The sequence below is a fragment of the Mytilus californianus genome, unplaced genomic scaffold, assembly GCF_021869535.1.
Source record: "Mytilus californianus isolate M0D057914Y unplaced genomic scaffold, xbMytCali1.0.p SCAF_11, whole genome shotgun sequence".
Classification (NCBI taxonomy): domain Eukaryota; kingdom Metazoa; phylum Mollusca; class Bivalvia; order Mytilida; family Mytilidae; genus Mytilus; species Mytilus californianus.
Genome location: NW_026262593.1, coordinates 59,923,609 through 59,950,055, shown reverse-complemented (window position 1 = coordinate 59,950,055; position 26,447 = coordinate 59,923,609). Strand labels below are relative to the sequence as shown.

Here is a 26,447-nt window from a genome sequence, read left to right as displayed (position 1 = left end):
AATGACAATGCCTGACATGATGCTTGGGGCTAGATGAGCTGTAAGTAAACTTCTGTGTTATTTTCTTTCTTTGAAAATGTCTTCTCAAAAGCCTGATCAAAGTTTAAAAAAAAGTTGACCAGTATGAAAATGATATCAATTAAAGAACCTTTGTGAGCATGCTTTAAAGACTCATAACTCATACTAAAGTCAACTAAAAAAAATTCTTACTGTACTGGTATCACTTATTTTTATCCGTATACCAAAAAAATCTTGAAACGAAAATAATTTTACCTATTTCATTTCAAATACTAAAACATTTTAGATAATTAGAGCATATTAAGTAGATGTTGATATACTAAATGGTGTTTAAATTTCTGACATGTTGTGCAGTTGGATTCGATTAACAAAATTCAGTTTTGTCATAATTTTTGAATGACTGTTTATTTTCCTATTTTTAAAACGTTACCTACATAATATTAAAGCTTTAGCTCAAAAATTGTTGGAGGAGATAGCTGGAAAAACCATGATCACTTAATACAGCTACTACTTTAAAAATGACTAAGTTCAAATACCTGGCATTTTGAGAATATTTGAAAATATCAAAATCCTGTGGATATTATGTGTAGAAACATCCAACAAAATATTAAAGCTGTCACTCAAAACTGTAGAAGGAGATAGCCGGACATATCATGCATCTGTATCTATATCCGGATGAACGGAAAGACAGGGGTAAATTAATATGCCCCTCCAAATCTTAATGCAGGGACATAAAAAGACCCTTATTTATACGGTATATAGTTTTTTTTAATATTATTTTTGAATTAAATTCACATGAATATAGTGGCAATATCTACTTCGTGAAAATAAGTACATTCAACAAAAGTACTTTTACAGCAACTGCTATAGGTAGAGAGAAACACTAACAGTGAAGTCAATAGCAACAGCAAAACATGGAGATACAGTTAAGATCAATTAGATTAGTTACAGCATTGGGCACATAACATTTTGAATGAACTTATTCTGAAAGTTACAATCAGACAACAGAATTTCAGTGTTGTAATTGCCATTAAAGGAACAACCTGTCTATAAAATAATCACAGTCTAAACAAAAATGTACTTGAAAATGCAGAATGGAAAGTAGTTGATGTAAGGTAATAATTCCATTCAAATTGCATTTGAGGTAGATTGGGGCGGAAGGAGGTCTAAATTAAAATCCATAGAATTTTTTGATAATTTGTCAAAATGTAGTTTATACCATGCTTTTTTGAAAAATATAATAAAAAATATTGGTCACCGGGCATCTTTTCACGCTACAGGTTGTGCAAAATTGTCAGATTTTGTAGAGATTATGAATGGAAAACCAGATTTCGTGTGATAAAAAGAAAACTAGACCATAGAATTTTAAGACAAAATATGAGAAGAGAGCTCTCATAATATGCTTTCAGATAAGAAAAAGAAATATTGGGGTCACCAGACTCGTTTTCTTGCTACTTATTAAAATAGGAAAATTCACAACACATTCTATAATTATAAACAAGAGTGCACACGCTGAAATGTCTCGCCTTCTATACTAACCATTGATATTATGTTGATAGTCCTAAATATAAAGCTTTACTACAACTATCACATAAACTTAACATGATTCAAGAAAATGAGGTTAAAGTCAGATAAAGCAAACGAGAAATACATGTACACCTGACAATCATTCAATACACCAAATATAGTTGACCTATAGCTATTTGCCAAAGTTTCGAAGATACAGACTTAACAAAGAAAACTAAACATTGACCAATGAACCATGAAAATGAGGTCAAGGTCAGATGAATCATGCCAGGCAGACATGTACACCTTACATATAATCTATGTATTAAATATAGTTGACCTTTTGCTTATAGAATCAAAGAAACAAACTTAACCATGAAAACTTAACATTGACCAATGAACCACCAAAATGAGGTCAAGGTCAGATGATACCTGCCAGACAGACATACACAGCTTACAATCCTTCCATACAACAAATATAGTTGACCTATTGCTTATAGTTTAAGAAAAAAGAACAAAACACAAAAACTTAACACTGAGCAATGAACCGTGAAAATGAGGTCAAGGTCAAATAAAACCTGCGAGACTGACATGCACATCATAAAATATTTTCATACACCAAATATAGTTAACCTATTGCATATAGTATTAGAAAAAAAAGCCCAAAACTCAAAAACTTAACTTTGACCACTGAACCATGAAAATGAGGTAAAGGTCAGATGACACCTGCCAGTTGGACATGTACACCTTACAATCATTCCAAACACCAAATATAGTAGACCTATTGCATACAGTGTAAGAAAAACAGACCAAAACACAAAAACTTAACTATAACCACTGAACCATAAAAATGAGGTCAAGGTCAGATGACACCTGCCAGTTGGACATGTACACCTTACAATCCTTCCATACACCAAATATACTAGACCTATTGCTTATAGTATCCGAGATAGGGACTTGACCACCAAAACTTAACCTTGTTCACTGATCCATGAAATGAGGTTGAGGTCATGTGAAAACTGTCTGACGGGCATGAGGACCTTGCAAGGTACGCACATACAAAATATAGTTATCCTATTACTCATAATAAGAGAGAAATTAACATTACAAAAAATCTTTACTTTTTTTTCAAGTAGTCACTTAACCATGAAAATGAGGTCAAGGACAATGGACATGTGACAGACGGAAACTTTGTAACAAAAGGCATATATATACAAAGTATGAAGCATCCAGGACTTCCACCTTCTAAAATATAAAGCTTTGTAGAAGTTAGTTAACGCCACCGCTGCCGGATCACTATCCCTATGTCGAGCTTTCTACTACAAAAGTTGCAGGCTCAACAAAAATGCTTTATCTGAGTAATTTCCCCTTATATCTGAGTTATCTCCCCTTATGCGGCAAAGTTGAAAAAAAATGAATTCAGCAAAAATATTCTGTTTTTTTTTTGTAAAATGTAGTCGTTAACATGAAAAAACACATAATTTTCTATATCAACACGAAAAGTCTTACAAGTGAAGTACATATTACTCTTCAAATTCGCACATTTCATCAAAGATCTAAACCAATTGTTATCTGCTATTTCAAAATCCAAGATGGAGGAAGACATCCTAGCTACCTTAACCACAAGATATTTCATGTCAAGTATATAATACAATATATACATTTGAAAGCTAAGAAAGACTTTATTTTTAATACTTAGAAATAAAACATTTGATCATACAATTATTTGCATTTCAGCAAAAATTCAATAAATTATCAATAATAAACTGGTTAACTGAATATTGTGAAAAAGTTACTATATCACCAAAATCTGTTTTCTAAAATTTGTAAAACGCAATTGCAAGTACACACAAGTTAAGCATCACTGCTTTTCTCAAGCTGTTGTTTTTCATTGTATCGACTGTAAGACATGTTTTGTGCAACAAGACCAGTTGTTGGAAGTGGCTTTGCCAATTGTGCTTGATACATTGGTTTAAAATGTGATGGCATGGCCTGTTGATGAATAACTTCCGTGTCTTGCTTTCTTTCCTCTGTTGGATTTGATATTGGCTCTGTATTCTTGTTATCAGATGACACTTCTAATTTTATTTCTTTTAAAGACTTCATATGAGGTTTTGCTATAGGTTTCATGGCTTGTTTGAGAGCTTGATGGACAGGTGACGAATATGTCCAGTTATTCTTCAAATCATCTTTCTCTTGAATTTCCTCTTTCAGCTTACTTTCTGATTTCTGTTCTGCAGGAGAAATAAGAAATTTCTTGGTACGTGATGATTCAGGGTAAACCTTATTCTTCCATCTTGGATTTGCAGTTTTACCAATAACAGGATTCAGAATTCCCACTAGATCCAAATTAGCAAGATCATCATGGCTCTCTTGGAAGTCAACTTGCTATAGGAAAGATAAAAAAAATTAGTTACTGATTTAAAATACTTGAAAAAAGAACAATCATAAAACTACAGTTCATGCCTCATATTACATTAATTTGTGGACATATATTTCAGCTTATATTACTGCTATAACAGTGTACCATACAGTTCCATGCCCATTGATCTATTTGAACATTGGATAATTAGGGTGCAATTGTAACTTTTAGACTATGAATTCAAAAAGTCAGACAATCATGATGAATACGAGTCATTTAGTATGTAAAAGAATATTTTTCAGTTTTATAAATACTTCACAGTACTAAGGCAGTGTAAAATGACTTGAGAATTAAAATGTGCAATAACTGAATTATGACATCTTTGACAATTCTATTTTGTGCATCTCTAAGAGCTTTTTTACATCTACTTTTAAATTTTAGTCTTCATTTAATAGTACTGATTCTAGTCCTGGTTGTTCTATTCAATTTCAGTAAACATGGTAAAGGAGAAGATATGAAAATGTCACTTTTTTGTCTTCTTGAATTTCAAAATCAAAAAGCATAAACAATCCATCTTATAACATCATTCAGGTTTTCACAAGATGCAAGTCTGTGTGAAATCGGTATTTCTATTTTTTAATTGTGTATGCCCTCCTTGTATTAAGGCTTCAAAGGTCTTGCTTTTTATGTTCAAGAATGCAAAAATAACCTCATTTGGTGATCTGGTTGTCAAAATTTAGATATGAGCCTATAACTTTATCTAAAAGATATTTTTTTAATTTAAAAAATGTTCACAAAATTGCACTTATAATACATACCTGTTGTTGCTTTTAAAGTTAAAATATCTATAATACATGTATACAAATGTATTCTGGTACATGTGCTTAAGTGTCTTAGATTTTGACATGTACTGGAAATTCCAAGAGCTGGTCATATTTTGTTATATTGAATATGCATGTAATATTTTCCATTGGACATTTAGCAACTATCAATCAATCACAATTGTGATTGTTTTCACAAAATTTACTTCCCTTGAATATTTGAAAATAAAAACCCAATCAGAATAAGTACAAGTATATTTGTTTAATGAATATTAAAAAAAATAAAAAACTTAAATAAATGGAGAATGTGTCCCCATGGACACAGATGATGCCTCTGCTTGCATGCAACATTATAAAGGGACATAACTCAAGAACGATAATAGTGACGCTACCAAAATTTGTACTTGATCTGAGTTTTAAGGTAATAAGTATTGTGTATAGGTTTCATAATGTTTGGTTGGGGCCAACTTAAGTTACAGAACGGAAACTAAAAATTTTGCAATTTTTCCATTTATAAAGGGACATAACTCTAGAACAGTTAGAGTGAAGCTACCAAAATTCAATCTTGGTCTGTGTTTTGTGGTAATAAGCATTGTGTATAAGTTTCATAACATTTAGTTGAGGCAAACTTAAGTTAGAGAACGGAAACTAAAAATTTGGTAATTTTTCCATTTATAAAGGGGCATAACTCTAGAACGGTTAGAGTGACCGCACTAAAATTCAAACTTGATCTGTATTTGGTTGGAATAAGCATTGTGTATAAGTGTCATCACATTTGGTTGAGGCAAACTTAAGTTAGAGAACGGAAACTTAAAATTTTGCAATTTTTATACGACCGCAAAAAATTTTGTGGTCGTATATTGGTATCACGTCGTCGTCCGAAGACAGTTGGTCTCCGGACAATAACTATAATCAAATAGAAATCTATGAAATTTAAACACAAGGTTTATAACCACAAAAGGAAGGTTGGGATTGATTTTGGAGGTTATGGTCCTAACAGTTTAGGAATTAGGGGCCAAAAAGGGGCCCAAATAAGCATTTTTCAAGTTTCCACACAATTACTCGTGGAACGGTGTATGGATCACTCTGAAATCATACCACAAGTTTCCATATCACAAAGGGATGGTTAGGATTTGCTTTGGGGGGGTTATGGCTCAAACTGTTTAGGAATTAGGGGCAAGAAAGGGGGAAAAACAAGGGTTTCCTGGTTAATGGACAATTAAGACAATTTAAAAGCAGTGTAAGGGAGGTAATCCAAACACAACGTTTTGATTACCTCCCTTACACTGCTTTTAAATTATGTTTTAAGAAATGTTGTATTGTCTTGAGATGATTAGCTGTCAATTTATTTTTAGAAGTTACTATTATATAAATAACACATAGCTGAGAGGGTGATAGAGCAGATTGTTACCCCGAGAAAACATTGTCAACTGACGCAACAGCATACTGTATTGCACAAAAGCAAAAAAAAGGGGGGGGGGGGGGGGGGGGGGGGGGGGGAGGGCGGGTCAATTCGCAACAACAAAGTGTATTGCACAAAAGCAAAAAAATTGAATATAAATTCAAATCATATAACCAATTCTAAGTTCTTTGACTACAGTTATTCTGTGTCAGAAACCTATTATGTGTCAAATATTTAATTACAATCCAAATTCAGACCTGTGTCAAACGCGAATATTGTGTCCAATTTTGCCCCAACTGTTCAGGGTTGGACCTCTGAGGTCATATCCAGCTGTGCTAGGCAAAGCAATTTATTCCATTTATAAAGGGGCATAACTCTTGAACGGTCAAAATTCAAACTTGATCTGTGTTTTGTGGTAATTAGCATTGTGTATAAGTTTCATAACATTTGGTTGAGGCAAACTCAAGTTAGAGAACGGAAACCAATTTTTGGACGTACGGACAAGGGTAAAACTTAATGTCCCTCTGCTACATATACAATGTACTTTTTAAATTATTTATGTTAAAATTTCTATGTTACTTACCACTGTATCTTTAGCAAATGAAAATTCCCGTGATAAATCATCACTTAAAAGATCTTTAGTACTCTACAAATAGAAAAAAGAATATAAATATTATCTTTATTGATATCAGAGATGTCAATCTATTTCATGCAATTACCTGGTCAAAATAAATATTTATGCCCAATATTTAATAATTCAAATGTGTCATGAGAACCATAGGCTGCTACTGTAAATTCAGAAATTATTGCGAGGTTTTTATTAATGCGAATAATGCGACTTGGTGATCATCGCAATAATAAGAACTCACATTCTGATATCTGATACAAAAATCTGTATGCAGATTTTCCTGAAATCGCAATAATAAATCTTGCATTTTAGTCCATTCTTTATGATGAAGACATAATCTTTCAATCAGTTTAAATGAGGTCTGGAGCTGGCATGTCAGTAACTGCTAGTAGTCTGTTGTTATTTATGTATTATTGTCATTTTGTTTATTTTCTTTTGTTTCCTATTCTGACATCGGACTCGGACTTCTCTTAAACTGAGTTTTACTGTGCGTACTGTTGTACGTTTGTTTTTTCTACATTAGCTAGAGGTATAGGGGGAGGGTTGAGATCTCAAAAAACATGTTTAACCCCGCCGCATTTTTGCGCCTGTCCCAAGTCAGGAGCCTCTGGCCTTTGTTAGTCTTGTATCATTTTTAATTTTAGTTTCTTGTGTATAATTTGGAGTTTAGTATGACGTCCATTATCACTGAACTAGTATACATATTTGTTTAGGGGCCAGCTGAAGGACGCCTCCGGGTGCGGGAGTTTCTCGCTGCATTGAAGACCCATTGGTTACCTTCGGCTGTTGTCTGCTCTATGGTCGGGTTGTTGTCTCTTTGACACATTCCCCATTTCCATTCTCAATTTTATTTAAAAATCGCAATAATAAATGCACGCAATAATTTCTGAATTTACAGTAATTAATCAACCAATTATTTGCTCTTAGTTCAAGATATCTGAACCATAATCAAAATGGCAGTAAAATATTCAAAACTTTTGAAAAAATTAAAGAACCTTTGTGAGCATGCTCACATACACCACACCCCCACATTGTCATTGAGCAAACAAAATCTCACCAGATTTCTTAGTTCAAAGACTCACAACTCTTAAAAAAAAATAACTGATAAAAATTTCTTGTGGATATGCACATCTACATATTATGTCCTCATTAACTACAAAGATTCATGAAATTAAGTTGTGTGGTTTCAGAAAAGTTGTGATGACAAACTGTTGCAGTAGTATACTTAGGCCAAAATGCTAAGTTCAAAGGGGCATAACTCCTAGAAAAAAATAAATCATAATTTCCTGTCAATATACACATTTACAAAGTATGTCCTCATTATCTACAAAATTTCATGAAATTCTGTTGTGTGGTTTCAGAGGAGTTGTGATGACAAGAACAGGACTGAAGGACTGAAAGATAGACGGATGGATGGACGGACTGAAGAATGAGTCAAAAACATTATATCCTTTGCAACTTTGCTGCGTGGAGTATAAAAAATCTTTAAAAAGTCATTTAATCCTGAAAGAAAAATAACATTGCTTGATAGATTGGTGTTTAACGCCACTTTCAACACTCTTGTGCTATTTCGTGGCGGTCCGTTTTTATTGGTGGAGGAAACCGGAAAACTCAGAGAGAACCACCAACCTAGGGTAGGAAAACTGACAATCCTAGTCAATTTAGATTGGAGTTGAGTGCACCTGAGGGATTTGAACTCACAACCTCAGTGCTGACAGGCTAGTGATACAGTAGTTGACTACTTAGACCACTTGGCCACCAAGGCCCCTGAAAGAAACTAACAAGATGAACAGTGTTTCTCAAGTCATAATTAGGTCAGCTTAAATAATTAATTGGCCAGTTATGGTCCAGATACAGAATTCTATATAAATAAATGACAGCTTATTCACATGTATTTAGAGATATCAGCCCAAACTAAGGAATGCCAGTTTAGTGTGATTAAGACGTATCTCTTCATCTGTAGTTGTTGAGGTTTTCACAACATGAACTGAAATGTTAACCAATGATCTTACAGGGAGTCAAATATGTATTAATTCTATTGTTTTAACAAGAATATGTGTCCACCATGCCCTCATTGATCTTTCAAATGTCCATGCTCAGTAAGCAGTTGAATTGGGTTCATAAATACCCAGCCATGTCCGGTCTGTGTTTTTGTTAGAAGTTTTTATACGACCGCAAAAAAATTTTGTGGTCGTATATTGGTATGACGTTGGCGTCGTCGTCATCGTCCGGCGTCGTCGTCCGAAGACACATTGGTTTTCGCACTCTTACTTTAGTTTAAGTGAATGGATCTTTTTGAAATTTGACCATAAGGTTAAATACCACAAAAGGAAGGTGGGGATTGATTTTGGGGGTTATGGTACCAACAGTTAAGGAATTAGGGGCCAAAAAGGGGCCAAAAATAAGCATTTTCTAGTTTCCAGACAATAACTGTGGAACGGTGTATGGATCTCTCTGAAATTATACTACAAGTTTCCATACCACAAAGGGATGGTTAGGATTTGCTTTGGGGGGTTATGGCTCAAACCGTTTAGGAATTAGGGGCAAAAAAGGGGGAAAAACAAGGTTGTCCTGGTTAATGGACAAATACTTTAGTACAAAACATAATTTAAAGCAGTGTAAGGGAGATAAATCAAATACATCATTGAAATTATCTCCCTTACACTGCTTTTAAATTATGTATAAAGTAATGGTTAATGAACAATAAAGATAATTTAAAACAGTGTAAGGGAGGTAATCCAAATACAACGTTTTGGTTACTTCCCTTACACTGCTTTTAAATTATGTTTAAAGAAATGCATATTTATAAAGGAAGACCAGTAAAAATATCTGCAAATGTTGCATCTTTTTTTTTTACAAAAAAATCCATATGAAAGATTTGACACTATATTCTATTATAAAATAGATTAAGTTAGCACTATGGTAAATTTAAATGGGTAATTATGGTTGCCAACTCCATTGGAAATTTGAATTGAGATTATGACCATATCTTGAGGGAAAGAATTTTTTGGGGGAAAAAAAGGAGGGGGGGGGGGGGATAAAAAGAAATTGTGGGGGGTCAATTTTTTCTCATTTCAGATTTCAGAAATTAAAAAGAATTATTTTTTTTTTTCAAATTTCAAATATTGAAAAATTTCAAGAAGTAATCTTTAATTGCACAGAATGGCGCATTAGATTTGTAAAATCTTTGATCACATTTATTTATTTGTTATGCCGAATCTAACAGTGTATTTAGATTTTTAATTTTGGATCCAGTTTTCAAATTGGTCTACATTAAGGTCCAAAGGGTCCAAAATTAAACTTTGTTTGATTTTAGCAAAAATTGAATATATGAGGTTCTTTGATATGCTGAATCTAAACATGTATTTAGATTTTTGATTTTTGGCCCAGTTTTCAAGTTGGTCCAAATTGGGGTCCAAAATTAAACTTTGTTTGATTTCAACAAAAATTGAATATATGGGGTTCTTTGATATGCTGAATCTAACCATGTATTTAGATTTTTTATTTGTGGACCCAGTTATCAAATTGGTTCATATTGAGGTCAAAAGGGTCCAAAATTAAACTTTGTTTGATTTCATCTAAAATTGAATTATTGGGGTTCTTTGATATTCCAAATCTAACTGTGTATTTAGATTTTTAATTTTGGGTCCTGTTTTTTAAATTGGTCTACATTAAGGTCCAAAGGGTCCAAAATTAAACTTAGTTTGATTTTAACAAAAAATGAATTCTTGGGGTTCTTTGATATGCTGAATCTTAACATGTGTTTAGATTTTTGATTATGGGCCCAGTTTTCAAGTTGGTCCAAGATAGGGTCCAGTATTTAAACTTTGTTTGATTTCAACAAAAAATGAATATATGGGGTTCTTTGATATGCTGAATCTAAACATGTGTTTAGATTTTTGATTATGGGCCCAGTTTTCAAGTTGGTCCAAATTGGGGTCCAAAATTAAACTTTGTTTGATTTCAACAAAAATTGAATATACGAGGTTCTTTGATATGCTGAATCTAACCATGTATTTAGATTTTTTATTTGTGGGCCCCGCTATCAAATTGGTTCATATTGAGGTCAAAAGGGTCCAAAATTAAACTTTTGTTTGATATCATCAAAAATTGAATTATTGGGGTTCTTTGATATGCCATATCTAACCGTGTTTTTAGATTTTTAATATGGGTCCCGTTTTTTAAATTGGTCTTCATTGAGGTCCAAAGGGTCCAAAATTAAACTTAGTTTGATTTTAACAAAAATTGAATTCTTGGGGTTCTTTGATATGCTGAATCTAAACATGTGTTTAGATTTTTGATTATGGGCCCAGTTTTCAAGTTGGTCCAAGTTGGGGTCCAAAATTAAACTTTTTTTGATTTCAACAAAAATTGAATATAAGGGGTTCTTTGATATGCTGAATCTAACCATGAATTTAGATTTTTTATTTGTGGGCCCCGCTATCAAATTGGTTCATATTGAGGTCAAAAGGGTCCAAAATTAAACTTTGTTTGATTTCATCAAAAATTGAATTATTAGGGTTCTTTGATATTCCAAATCTAACCGTGTATTTAGATTTTTAATTTTAAGTCCCGTTTTTTAAATTGGTCTACATTAGGGTCCAAAGGGTCCAAAATTAAACTTTGTTTGATTTCATCTAAAATTGAATTATTGGGGTTCTTTGATATTCCAAATCTAACTGTGTATTTAGATTTTTAATTTTGGGTCCTGTTTTTTAAATTGGTCTACATTAAGGTCCAAAGGGTCCAAAATTAAACTTAGTTTGATTTTAACAAAAATTGAATTCTTGGGGTTCTTTGATATGCTGAATCTAAACATGTGTTTAGATTTTTGATTATGGGCCCAGTTTTCAAGTTGGTCCAAGATAGGGTCCAGTATTTAAACTTTGTTTGATTTCAACAAAAAATGAATATATGGGGTTCTTTGATATGCTGAATCTAAACATGTGTTTAGATTTTTGATTATGGGCCCAGTTTTCAAGTTTGTCCAAGTTGGGGTCCAAAATTAAACTTTGTTTGATTTTAACAAAAATTGAATATATGGGGTTCTTTGATATGCTGAATCTAACCATGTATTTTGATTTTGGACATTGGACCATAATAGGTAAATTAAAAAAATTCAAGTTCTTAGACCACATTCTTTCTGTGTCAGAAACCTATGCTGTGTCAAATATTTAATAACAATCCAAATTCAGAGCTGTATCAAGCTTGAATGTTGTGTCCATACTTGCCCCAACTGTTCAGGGTTCGACCTCTGCGGTCGTATCAAGCTGCGCCCCAGCGAAGCATTTTATTCAGCTTTGTATCGATCTTAAATGAGTTAAGCCATTTTCAACTGATTTTTACAGTATGTTCTTATGTTGTGCTGTAACACCACTTTTCTGGGTTAGGGGAGGGTTGTGCACTCACACACATTTAACCCCAGCACATTCTTTATGTGCCTGTTCCAAGTCAGGAGCCTGTAGTGGTTGTCGTTGGTTCATGTCTGTCATATTTGTTTTACATAAATTGTTTTGTTATAAATTAGGCCGTTAGTTTTTTCAATTGAATTGTTTCATATTTTTCATGTCGAGCCTTTTTATAGCCGACTATACGTTATGAGTTTTTTCTCATTGTTGAATGCTGTACTGTTGCCTATAATTGCTTACATCCACATCATTTAAACTTGGGTGGCTAGTTGTCTCATTGGCAATCATACCACATCTCCTTATTTTTATATTCAAAACATTAATTGTGCATATAATTCAAATCTGTTCCCCTTTATTAATGGTTAAACATTTTTCAATCATATTAAAACACTTTTATCAGTATGAAATAAAAATATATAATGGTTTACTATAACTTGATAGACAAAGAAACAACATATCCTAATTCTGAATTCATAAATAATTTATAATGGTTTACTATCATTTGATAGACAAAGAAACACCATATACTAATTCTCAGAATTCAGAAATAATTTATAATCAAGTTGAAACTTCAGGGTTGTTTTCATTCCCTGTTGAAAGTAGCAAGGTTGATTTCAGAAGAATTTCTTATTTTAGATGAAACAAATCTTGTTGATTTTTAGCTGCTACTTATTTCATAAATCTTTATCATATGTTTTTTTTTAACTAAAATATATACAAAATTTAACATAGTCCATAAAGTACAATCTTTGATAAAAATTTCTTTAGTGAATTCTGATATGACTTTTTATGCATTGTACAGTTTGCAAAAAAAGAACATTCAATGAAAACTCTGTAAAATCAACCTGCATGCCATTCACCAAAGTATATACAATTTGTGTCACTGTGTCAAATATTAAGAAGTATCGCTATTTTACGAAATTTTCCTTTGATCTTACGGACTGATAATTACCTTTCTCAACGGAGTAGAGTGATATGAAAAATTATCACTAGAAACTAAGCGCACGTGCTGTTGTCAATGTCAACATCAACGTCGTCATAGGCAAAATAGCGATAAACAGATTATCATTCGTCATCTCAACTCGATTGCTTTTCTCACTTTCGCCATAACGGCTCAAGCGAGAAAATCAATCTCGTTGAGATGACCAACGATAATCTATAAGTATATTTACCTGGTTCAGAAGGTCTCTATAAGCTTTTTTGTTTTTCACTCTGAAAAATAAAAAGATAATATATTATTCTTGAAATTTGACCTTTTCTCATTTCTTTTATACTAACCTTGAACTTATAGGAATTTGTACATACCTTAAATTTTCATTGTTATCATTTTGCACAAACATCTATATTGCACTTATGTCTGTTTTTTCTTACACATCTATGGTCTTTTGGGGGTGTGATCCAAAGCATTTCTTACACATCTATGTTCTTTTGGGGTGTGGCCCAAAGCATTTCTTACATATCTATATTCTTTTGGGGTGTGGCCCAAAGCATTCTTAAACATCCAAGTTCTTTGAGGTGTGGCCAAAGCATTTCTTACACATCTATGGTCTTTTGAGGTGTGGCCAAAGCATTTCTTACACATCTATGTTCTTTTGGGGTGTGGCCCAAAGCATTTCTTACACATCTATGGTCTTTTGGGGTGTGGCCCAAAGCATTTCTTACACATCTATGTTCTTTTGGGGTGTGGCCCAAAGCATTTCTTACATATCTATATTCTTTTGGGGTGTGCCAAAGCATTCTTAAACATCCAAGTTCTTTGAGGTGTGGCCAAAGCATTTCTTACACATCTATGGTCTTTTGGGGTGTGGCCCAAAGCATTTCTTACACATCTATGTTCTTTTGGGGTGTGGCCCAAAGCAAGAACTGGTATTGAAAGGAATTAAATTACAGGTCATTTTGTCAAAAACGTAGGACCATATATTAATTTTGGTTTAATTTTTCACTGAAATTTTAAATCAAGATTTACAATTATTTTTATACTAAAATTGCAGTAATAAAAAGTCAAAAACTGGTAGTTAAAGATAAATTAAGTCACAATAAATGTAGTTGTGACTTCATGGAAAAGGCCCTTCTCTGTTTAAATTGATCATTTATCCACCTTAGTGCAATATCAGACTTTAAATGGTAAAGAAACTTGTCTATTGTTTAAGAATCTGTGTTGATCTCCAGATATCTTACTTGTGGTTTGATTAACTGCATCATGACATAATTATCACATCTATTTTCATTCAGATTACATCTTCATAATCTTATTATTAGGTAAAAATTGAAAAAACAACAGTCTAACAATCACCTTTTCTTCCAATATCTACAAATGACCACTATGATGATTATCACCAAACAAACGACACTCAGGACAATCACTGGAATAATCCAGATCTTAAGATCACAGTTAGGGTCATCTACTGGACATCTGCATTCATACTTATTGACACCATCAACACATTCAAATGGTTCCATACATGGGGAACTTATACATTCATCAATATTTTCTTCACAGTATACACCTATCCAGCCAGGTAAACATACACATTCAAAATACTGATCAAAATTGTTAGCTCTGTACCAGCTGGTGCAAGGATAGTTACTGCCATTTTTGGCTGAAAGAAAAAAGTAATACATAGTGTCTATAAGGTCATTTTTCTACATTTTCTTTCCAAGTCAAGGTATAAAAGTTTTGTGGATAAAATACAAATAATAAAAATTGTAAGCTAGGAAAATAAAATAATAAGTACATAAGTATTTATATTTTATAAAAGGTTTGACATATTTGCCAATCAGGGAGATAACTCTAACTGGCTTTAAAAAATAAAAATTGGAAAATATTGATTACAATTTGTAATTTTATTAATTAACCACCATGCTTGAATATCTTTGGAAAATAACTGTATGCTACATAAAACAAAAAGTTTGGAGATACTAAATGAATCATTCATAAAAATTTAATTTCTCTACTAAAATTAGTTGTCATTGAAATAATAGTTCTTAGTTAAAACTTACGTTGACAAAACCCATCATTGTGACATGGTGATTCCATTAAAACAAACTGTACAGTCACTACTGATGATGAGGCATTCATGGAATCAGAGACATAAAATTTGATGTAGTCCTTTCCTGTTACATTTATGCTTTGTTTGTAGGTCAAGGTGGTATAAATCCAGGACATGGTTCCTTTATCATGAGGCAGAGTATAACTAAAATTACCACATGGTTCACTGGCTGCCTGCAAAAATAAATCCTGGATCATATATTGTATTCGATTGGTTAATTTAATAATTATTCCAGGACATGGTTCCTTTATCATGAGTTCAATTAGTTTATTAGATGTTACTATGTCAGTAATACATACCATATCTTCAAAGTGATTTAAAAAGCTGTTCTCATTTTTAAAGGATCTTTAAAACAGCTTTATTCGTTTAATTAACTTTGATGACATGTATTTCACATATTATTGCATCATATTTACTAACATAAAACTTAACTGGTCAATGAAGCGTAAAATATAGGTCAGTGATCCTGTGGGAGGCTGCTATGTTTTTTTTTTACATAAATGTGCCTGTTAGATAAGATTTGTCCAAATTTTTATTATATTATGATGGAAAGAATATTTTTACTACACTGCACCCATTTTATAATAACATCATTTCTCAAACAATGGACTAAGTTCTGATCATTTCAAATAAGCTTAAAGAAGTGATTTCAAGCTGCAACTGTGAAAAAGAGTTTTTGATATTGGTATTGTAAAAGGATAATACCTCTTCATAAGCACATTCAGAAATTTTCTTGTAAGTGGTCTATCTTAATTTTATCTGGATAAATGGTCAGGTGTTGCAACTAAAAAAGCACCTTAGACAAACCTATTTATAATCTATGGTCCTGAGATACCTGCATTTTACTATTTTATCTAAGCAATATTGCTTACAGTTCCTAATTTATTTTGTTAGCTATTTTCAAATTTCAATTAAACTGAAATTTTTGTTGAAACATATTACCTTCTACTGTAAATTCAGAAATTATTGCGTGCATTTATTATTGCAATTTTGTCATTTTAGACTAAAATGAGATTTTAATTTTTGTGATATGGAGAACAATCCTGTTTAACTCATATAAAAAATTTCAAAATGCGAGTTTTAAATTATTGCGATTATAACCCTGTGGCATTTTTCGCAATAATAAAAATATCGCAATAATTTCTGAATTTACAGCAGTAAGCAATATCTACTTACATTTACATCAGTTTCACAGTCATACATATCTGGTACTGTTGTTTTCACTTCTGTAAACATAACTGTTCCCGACATTGGTTTGTATACTTCCATAATAAGATGTTGTTGTTCCACGTCAAAGGCTCCTATAACAGCTCTGAAATCTTCCATCCATTTGTTTCTGTTATATTCAGTCTTCTGTTCCAAATATACCTGAATTATATTTATATTGCAAGTTTTAAAACAATTATTCCAACAATGTTGTTAAGTTTATTTTATTTCAAACCAAGGGGAATATCTGGATTGATAATGGCTGTCACATTTCTAACATTGTACAGATATTTAACAAGGGAAAACTGCTCTTACAGAAGGTTTAAGAGGATTACAATGGTGAAATATCATTTAAAACTGTAAAGTGTAACTGATATATGAAGATTATACAAAAAAAAAAAAAAAATCATAACCAATCTCCATGGATGTACACACAATAACTAGAGGCTCTCAAGAGCCTATGTCGCTCACCTGACTCTACTTTGGTTTTAGAAATCATGTAAAGATAGATAAAAATCATAACAGATACCCAAATAATGATTGAGGCCAAATTTGGTTTAATATTGGTCCCGTTATTTAATAAAATATCCTGGTGGCCGTCTTGAACAGTAAATCGGCAACAAAGAAGCAACACTTGGTCAGCACCTCATAAGGAACATTCATGCCATGTTTGGTCTCATTCCATTCAGTGTTACTCTAAGAGAAGACATTTGTATGTATTTCCCATAGGGTCCTATGTTAAACTAAGTCCCCCCCCCCCCCCCTGACGGCCATCTTGGATGATGGATCGGCTGCAAAGTAACAACACTTGGTCAGCACCTCATAAGGAACATTCATGCTATGTTTGGTTCCATTCCATTTAGTGGTTTTCTAAAAGAAGACATTTGTATGTATTTCCCATAGGGTCCTATATTAAACTAAGTCCCCTGCTGTCGGCCATCTTGGATGATGGACCGACTGCAAAGTAACAACACTTGGTCAGCACCTCATAAGGAACATTCATGCCATGTTTGGTTTCATTCCATTTAGTGGTTCTCTAAAAGAAGACATTTGTATGTATTTCCCATATGGTCCTATGTTAAACTAAGTCCCCCTCTGGCGGCCATCTTGGATGATGGATTGACTGCAAAGTAACAACACTTGGTCAGCACCTCATAAGGAACATTCATGCCATGTTTGGTTTTATTCCATTCACTGGTTCTCTAAAAGAAGACATTTGTATGTATTTCCCGTAGGGTCCTATGTTAAACTAAGTCACCCACTGGTGGCCATCTTGGACGATGGATCGGCTATAAAGTAACAACACTTGGTCAGCACCTCATAAGGAACATTCATGCCATGTTTGGTTTCATTCCATTCACTGGTTCTCTAAAAGAAGACATTTGTATGTATTTCCCATAGGGTCCTCATGTTAAACTAAGTCCCCCACTGGCGGCCATCTTGGATGATTGACCGACTGCAAAGTAACAACACTTGGTCAGCATCTCATAAGGAACAGCCATGCCATGTTTGGTTTCATTCCATTCACTGGTTCTCTAAAAGAAGACATTTGTATGTATTTCCCATAGGGTCCTATGTTAAACTAAGTCCCCCGCTTGCGGCCATCTTGGATGATGGATCAGCTACAAAGTAACAACACTTGGTCAGCACCTCATAAGGAACATTCATGCCATGTTTGGTTTCATTCCATTCAGTGGTTCTTTAGAAGAAGTTCAAAATGTAAGAAGTTAACGACGACGACGGACGACGGACACCAAGTGATGAGAAAAGCTCACTTGTCCCTTTGGGCCAGGTGAGCTAAAAAGTAAGTATTGAAGTACCAACTATATTTAATGCAGAAAAAAAGAGAGGTGGAAGGACCTTTTTCAGGACTCGTAATTGGGTCTATATTTTTGTGGCAATTCAATATTTACACTTATCAGGACTCTGGAATTATTGATTAATTTTTTCGGCATCTGGAAAAGAAAGCTTTATATTTTCGGGATTCTGTGTTTATTTTTCGAGGAATTTGTAATGACACCCCCTCCTACCCCCTCAATTAACACCATTGTAAGATTAGTATGTGCTTCATACTCAAGCTGTCTGTCTATGTTATTTGAGGTCTGTAATTAAGTCTTACATTTATAATGAAATCTGAACAATATTTTCATCATGGATTTGTAAGTAATGGCCTGAAAGTTTCAGAAAGACAGCAACATGTTTAAAATTTATAAATTAATCAGTTAATAACTTTAACCTTTATAGTTGTATTCATAAAAATTGGTAGATTTCCTCTTTTTATATATATTATTTCTAAAATTTCATACCATAACTGGCTCTGTTGGATCATCTAACAAAATAGACTGACCATTCTGTACAAGGAACATATCTGGTGGGTCATTGGTATCTATAATTGTAATAACAAGTGTTGCCGCCCTGCTGGCTGGTGTAATATCCTTACTGGCTAGTATCTCTCTGAGGATGATATCAATGGTCTCTACTCCTGAACAATCTTTACATGGAGTATACATCAATCTAAACAAAAATCAGAAAATGTTTATTATAACAGTAAAAAACCCCAAATAGATTATTGTTATCTTATCTGTTATAGAGGAGACCTTTTGACTTTATATGATGCATTGGGCAAAGGCGTAGGTTTGCATAGGTATCATACTGACCCTGAAAATCCATGAAATAATTTTTTTTTCTGACAATCAGTTGATACATTGAGTGTGTGTGCACTCTTATGATATCATAAGCAAAGCAATTTAAATTTAAATTAAAGCAGAAAAATAACTTTGCTTCATATATAAAGAATGGTAGCTCTGACTTACAAGCCATTCTCATACAGAACTGGAGCACCAAGTTTGTATCGGTATGTCTGTTTTGTTGCAAGGTAAAATCTCACTGTATCATCTTCTTCGTCTGCTGCCTCTAACTGGTACTGTACTGTACCTAAATTAAACCAATTCTGAATAAGCCATGTCTTCAACAGATCAGCTCAATACATAGTCTTTTTATTTGGGATAAACCATTCATCATTTGACCTAGTTTTGTTCACCTTGATATATCAGAAGAAATATTGAGGAGCCTTCCATAGTATCCCAGTTAATACATGTATTTATAAACAAGAATGTGTCCATAGTACATGGATGCCCCACTCGCACTATCATTTTCTATGTTCAGTGGACCATGAAATTGGGGTCAAAACTCTAATTTGGCATTAAAATTAGAAAGATCATATCCTAGGGAACATGTGTACTAAGTGTCAAGTTCATTGGAATTTAACTTATCAAAAACTACCTTGACCAAAAACTTTAACCTGAAGCGGGACAGACGGACAGGCGAAAGGACGCACAGACCAGAAAACATAATGCCCCTACTACTATCGCAGGTGGGGCATAAAAAAATTGAAATTGTTGCTCCATCAGTTGAATAAATATTTCCCCCTGTTATGAAACAGGTCTTGATCTTAAAAGTATTTATCCATTGTAATAGCAAAGGCCTTTGTTTCTGATGAAGGTAAATCTAGAAAAGTGCTTCGGACACACAAAATCTATAAAGTGTTATTTCTATTTACTAGAACTAGGTTGATATCACTCCTGCTGAACTGCTAGTCCCTGAGAGCATCATCAGCTCAGTAGCCAGTGCTTCACTACTTATTCAGTACCATATTTTCAAGATAATAAGCAAAACCTAAAAAAATTGGTAAAAATCATCTTCAAAGGGCAATAATTCCAATAACGAGTCAACTGAAGATTTCATCTATGTGGCTTATTTGTAGATCCCGTCTTGCTGATCATTTTTGCTATTCATAGTTTCTATCTATCTATTATAATTTTCAAGATAATAGGCAAAATGCTAAAATGGGAAAAATCATCTTTATAGGGTAATGATTTCAATAAGGAGTTGACTGACAATTTCAGTCATGTTGACCTATTTGTAGATCTTGTTTCCGTTATTACAGTTTTCAAAATAATCAGCAATAAAATGCTCCACAGGGCACAGCTTGAAACGGCCTCAGAGGATGAACCCTGAATAGTTATTGCAAGTATGGACACTACATTCAAGCTTGATACAGCTCTGAATTTGGATTGCCATTAAATAAATATTTGACACAGCATAGGTTTCTGACACACAATGAATGTGGTCAGAGAACTGAAAAATTTGAAACTGGACTTTTACCTATTATGGTCCAATATCCAAAATCTAAATACACGGTTAGATTCGGCATATCTAAGAACCCCAAGAATTCGGGACTTCAAACCCCATTGAAATTGGTCAAGATATAAGCAATTTATATAAAGTATTAGAAAAGTATTGTTTTTGGCCCCTTTTCCCTAAACTGTTAGGGCCATAACCCCCCAAATCAATCCCAACCTTCTTTTTGTGGTATGGAACCTTGTGGTACAATTTCATAGAGATCCATACACTTATACACAAGTTATTGTCGTAAAACAAGAAAAATTCTTGTTTTTAGCCCCTAATTCCTAAACAAATAGGACCATAAACCCCAAAATCAATCCCAACCTTCCTTTTGTTGTAAGGAACCTTGTGGTACAATTTCATAGAGATCCATACACTTATACACAAGTTATTGTCTGGAACCCAAATGTCTTCGGACAACAACGATGACGATGCTGACAACATGATAACATTATAGGAATGCAAAAATTTTGCGGTTGTATAAAAATGAAAAAAATATCATAAAATTTGCCATTTAAGGGCACTGACTCTTCTAAAATGTCGTCGTACAGTTATTTTTACGTAAATAGGCAGCAGATAGATCTCACCATTCTGAACATTTCTGTCCAGTCAGATTTTCTCTATTCATAGAGGTTTTCAAAATAAAAGACAAAACTTGTAATTTACCAGTATGTTCTATTTTTAGCCATATCGGCCATGTTGGTTTGCCGGCAGGGTCATCGGACACATTTTAAAAACTAAATACCCTAATGATGATTTTTGCCAAGTCTGGTTTAATTTGGCCCAGTAATACAAGAGATAATTTTTGTAAAAAATTAACGACGACGACGGATGCCAAGTGATGAGAAAAGCTCACTAGGACTTTCCGCCAGGTGAGTTAATAAATGAATCCACAGTATACCAGTTTTTTTATGTCATACCTTGATCTTCTGTGATAGATATAAATCTATTACTGATCAATGTTGGTGCAGAATTGTATACTTTGTTTGATACAATGAAAACAGCAAATTGTGTCTCTTCAGAGAAATACAAAATGGATTCCTCAGTCTCATTGCTTGCTTCTGTTTCACCTCTCCATGTTTTGCAAACCTTGATAATATATTTGTTAAAAAATTATTCACATTCAAAATATTCATAATAAAATTATGACAAATCATTTATTCATATGTAAAACTAAAGAACAATTATACTCATGATTTAAATATGTATTTACCTCTTCCAAGAATTTAAACATAAAAGAACATTTTTTTCTTGTCCAAAAAAATTTTTTTTTAATTTGTAATACAGCTTTTCTTGTTTTAAGTACAGTAAAATCATTCAGCTTTGGAATTGTCAAATTTTCTTTACAGACATATGGCATATCTAGGATGTGGACTGCTGCTGGGAATTGGAAATTTTCAGTTCATAAATTATGTAATTGTATTACAACCTTGTTGTGACTCCCTCAGGAAAATTTACCTTAACAAAATTTGTGTTTTTTTTTTTTTTTTTATCTTATTTTCTTATACATCTTTCTTTCTTTCTTGTATTATTGTCAAATTTGATCAATACTTCACGATATTTCTCAATTACCTATTAAAATTGTTTATTTCAATCAGCATAAAAGGATTGATTGATTATTTGGTGTTTAATGCTACTTTCAGCACTATTGGCTATTTCATGGCGGCCAGTTTTTTATTGGTGGAGGAAGACAGAATTTCATGGCAGCCAGTTTTTTATTGGTGGAGGAAGACTGAATTCCCAGAGAGAACCACTGACCTGCATCAGGAAAAAGGGTAATCCTAGTCAATTAAGATTTGGTTCTAACTCACAAGCTCAGCGTTGACATGCTTGTAATACAGTAGATTAACTACTTTGACCACTCGGCCACCTGAATAAAAGGAGATGTTAGGTATATGTCAATTAGACAAGAACTCAACAAACAAAAAGACATCTAAAGGTCGATGTGTTTAATTGTTCAACACAAAAAAATACCTGAACAGTCTTTGTGCCATCATCATTATCAATATCTAGAACAGATGCATCACCACAGGTTCTACCACTTAATTCCCACTGCTGAATAGCTAAAAATTCAAAAACATCATTTAACTATGAGAATATGTATATGCACTTCACATGAAGGTAAAACTAATTGATAAATATGTCTACTGTGTTAGGTGGAAATAGCTACACCATGATATAAAATTCAATAGACAAACCTGTATTCCAGTGAGCTAGTACAGTTCTGTTGTCTTCATTCTCACCCAGAGTATCTGGATATGTAATATTCATAGGCCCTGGCATTGACAGGTGACCAACAGGTATCACAGAAAATGTAGTTGCATATGAATATATTCTACAAATAAATAAATCAATCAATCAATAAAAATTGATGAAGTATAAATAAAATATGATATGATAAAGTTTATGTCAAAGTCAAATAGTTTTTGTTTGTCTCAATTTGAGCAAGAGTTATGTTCCCTTTGTCTCCCTGTTAAAAGTCAACATGTGCAAATTCTTTCATAAATTAAGAAAATTCAACTTGTCATCTTGATCGCAATACATGTACTTTAGAAAAAGTTGTTTTCCCAACAATTTCAATTTGGTTAAGCCTTCATTTATCATTGTTAAGATTTAGCAATGATCTCTACTCAAATTTCATAACCTAATATATCATTTCTACTAGAACAGTGCATCACAAACTTGCAGTAATCATTCCTGTATTTTACAGTGGAGGCTCTGTCCATATCATCCCTGGTATCAGTCCTCAATCCATATAAGCCCTCAAGCTCAAATAAGAGTCTTGGGATGATACCAGCTGGGAAAATAAGGCAAATGCCATAACATAATCTATTAATAATGTGATAAACTTTTAACAGATACAAAATCATTTACAATTAAAAGATTATTGTTGTACCATTAAATTTCAAAATAAAAAAGACTCATACCTTCTATACAATAATCTTTCAACCATGTCAAATGAAGTTGCTGGATTAACAATATAAGGTTGGAAATCTGTTGAAGAATCAGATCTGTATTCTGTGTTTAGATCCTTCTCTGATATTGGCTGTAGTACAACTGTTTGTCCAGGTTCCAGTCCTTCAGGTGTTGTAACAACAATCACATCTGTGTCCCTCTTTTTCCGTGTTGAATTAGTAGCAACTGACTGTATAATTTCAATGGATTCTCCGTGTTCTGATGTTTTCAATACAGTTTCTGTATTAGTTATCAGTACACTGCCTATTGACTTATTGGTACAGAGTACTGCTTCATTACAAACTCTCATAGTCATAAATAATGTCCGTCCTGGTTCCATATGGAATACGCTTGTCTTGTTCTCCGTTGATTCGTAGGAGATATTCCAAACTTTGGTCTTAAGCTCTGACAGAGGTCTCAGCTTGATATCATCTATATACAAATATCCATCTTTGATAGAAGCTGATCCTGACGTGTTATAACCAACCCAGGTACAAGGGAAAATGTTGTCTAAATATTTGTCTGTTCCAATACATATCTCTAAAAATCAAATAACTTATATGTAACTAAACAACCATATACTGATATATGGTTCTATTTACGTCTTTTCTACATATGACATGAATACACTAGATTACATTTTCCATTTTATGAATGAAATGCCATGGTTGACCTAGGATCATTTTGGGGAAACATGTCATAGAACATTGTGACATAAAGATATTCGCTTTGTGACGTCTAATATTTCGGTGAAAAAGCACAAAATCGAAGATCATATATTCAAACTTGTGCACTTCCAAAAAATGTTCAGTCTTTGATGTGCACTTGAAAAATTATCATCTTGACAATCAAATCAAAGAGCTTTTTATCTAAAGAATTGATTCTTTAAATATCTAATACTTTCTATGTAAATAAAAGATGATTCTATTTACACAATAGTTTTACAAAAAACTGTTGACACAGAGATATGTCTTGCCTGTATGTAATATAGATAATATAATGCAAATGTTAAAATAAAAATGGCAATACTTTAACATTTAAACAATGCAAAATATTCAGTCAATCAATCATGACTGAAAGTGCAGGGCCAAATAATCTCTGTAGACATGAGAACTGCCAATGTTTATACAACTGCATACCAAATATCATTCTAATGCAACATCATTTGTTACGTTAATTTTGATTGGATAACTTCACCAATTTTCATGGCATTAATTCACAATTAATGCTATGAAAATGTATCGCAAGCGCAGATGAGGTATGACATATTTTAAATGTATGATTTGACGTTGTTTTCTGTCAGTTTCATTAGAATGGAGATAACAGTATTGTTTTTTAAGCTCTGACAGCATCATACATTGTTGACTTTAACATGTAAGGATAGCAAAATTTTTAAAGTCAATATACTATGACTGAGTGGGCGGCGTTGAATAATGTCCATGAAATGAGATGTGCCAGTGCTTATGCAACTGCATACCAAATATAATTGACATACCACTAGTCATTCAGCTGAGACTGACCTAATCACAAACTTATACATTGTGTTACACAGCATACCTTGGTCTCGTCTCTGCAACTTCATTGAGAAAAGACAAAAGACACTATAATACTGATATATGTTGTAATATATAAAAAAAAAACAATTATCCAAGCCCACAATAGCATATTTGCAGGCGAGACAAATAAGATGCACCAAAATAGTAGTAGATAGTCTAATTTCAAAAGCCCCTGAAATCAACAACAGCACAAAATGAACATACCATATCTCTTTACAGATTTATCTTCACTAACAGTAAAGGTGAACCCTATAGTTGTAGGATCTGTACTTTCCATGGCATCAGTAGGGACTACTGCTTCTTCAAATGGTTGGATGTCTCCCAGTATACTATTTTTCAAATTGTCAACCTCTGGTGGCTCCAATAGTACTACAACACCTAAATAAATGAAAAAAAAACATTTTAATACAAAATAGATTTGCTCTGTATGATTATCTATATAACTGTAGTTGTTTAATTTACACATGAGGTTTTATGCCAATTTCTTTAGATTTTTATCATAATATAACAGGGAGTTTACTGGTGAAAGAAAATGAAGTACTTGAGGTCATATGAGCTGCCGATTTAGTCATAATTATTGTTTTTAAGGAGATTCTGAAAAATTCCCGGAACTCCATACTTAGATTCAAAGATATCCTGAAACATTTCTGGATCCTAATAGATATGAGGACCTCCATAATTTAATTTTAGGATATCTGGAAATATTTCAGAACCACCACAATTTGATTTCAGGACATCCTTAAATCGACTTCAGGATATCCTAAAATGAAATTATGGAAGTCCTGTAATATTTCAAGAGGTCCTCAATGATTTATGGATATCCTGAATTCGAATAATGGAGGTCCTGAATATTTCAGGAGCTTCTTAAATACACTTACTTTGACTATATTCTTGTCTCATAAGGTTACCCTTCAACTCTTGGCTAGTGAATTACACCAGTAAATAGTGTAACCCTTTTCTTTTCAGCTAATGAGTTGAGAAAGTATATAATCTCTACAATATGTCTTGGGATATACTTATGGGATATCAAAATTTGGATGTTGACTATCTACAACTGAGCGGCATCATCAGACAGTGTCGAAATTATTCTAATCCATCAACTGCCAATTACCTCTACAATCTGAACACCTGTGAAAACTGAATAAAACATCAAGTCCCAAGGGTATTTGGTTTGGACAGGTTTCACTGGATAACATTTTCTAAAATCTTAAAAGTATTGATGGCCTAGTAAAAAACATTCATTTGAAGGATGCCTTACAATATTTGCTTTGTTTACAAATTTTTGACCACACAAATGTTCACTTATTTTCTTTAGGAATAACACCACTAATTTATAGCCCCATTTCTTTC

The 26,447-nt window shown here is 33.1% G+C and overlaps 1 protein-coding gene across 1 annotated transcript; it reads right to left on the bottom strand.

Annotated features, from left to right (window-relative positions):
- Positions 1-3,199: 3,199 nt before the first annotated feature.
- Positions 3,200-25,415, bottom strand: LOC127720424 (uncharacterized). Its single transcript, XM_052227012.1, has 13 exons — positions 25,302-25,415; positions 23,514-24,081; positions 22,785-22,921; positions 22,561-22,649; positions 21,507-21,675; positions 19,215-19,335; positions 18,708-18,915; positions 16,372-16,563; positions 15,146-15,368; positions 14,439-14,745; positions 13,318-13,357; positions 6,693-6,755; positions 3,200-3,912 (listed from the first exon to the last, which is right to left on the bottom strand). Exons 1-13 carry the CDS (start codon positions 25,372-25,374, stop codon positions 3,379-3,381), a joined length of 2,724 nt encoding a protein of 907 aa, XP_052082972.1. The 5' UTR covers positions 25,375-25,415; the 3' UTR covers positions 3,200-3,378.
- Between the last annotated feature and the right edge of the window lie 1,032 nt (positions 25,416-26,447).

Coding starts and splice junctions, on each gene's coding strand:
- LOC127720424 (XM_052227012.1), bottom strand. CDS start 25,374: ATGGAAAGTACAGATCCTACAACTATAGGGTTCACCTTTACTGTTAGT. Junction 6,756..13,317: donor ATAGAGACCTTCTGAACCAG/GTAAATATACTT, acceptor TTCTATTTGTAG/AGTACTAAAGATCTTTTAAG. Junction 3,913..6,692: donor CATTTGCTAAAGATACAGTG/GTAAGTAACATA, acceptor TCTTTCCTATAG/CAAGTTGACTTCCAAGAGAG.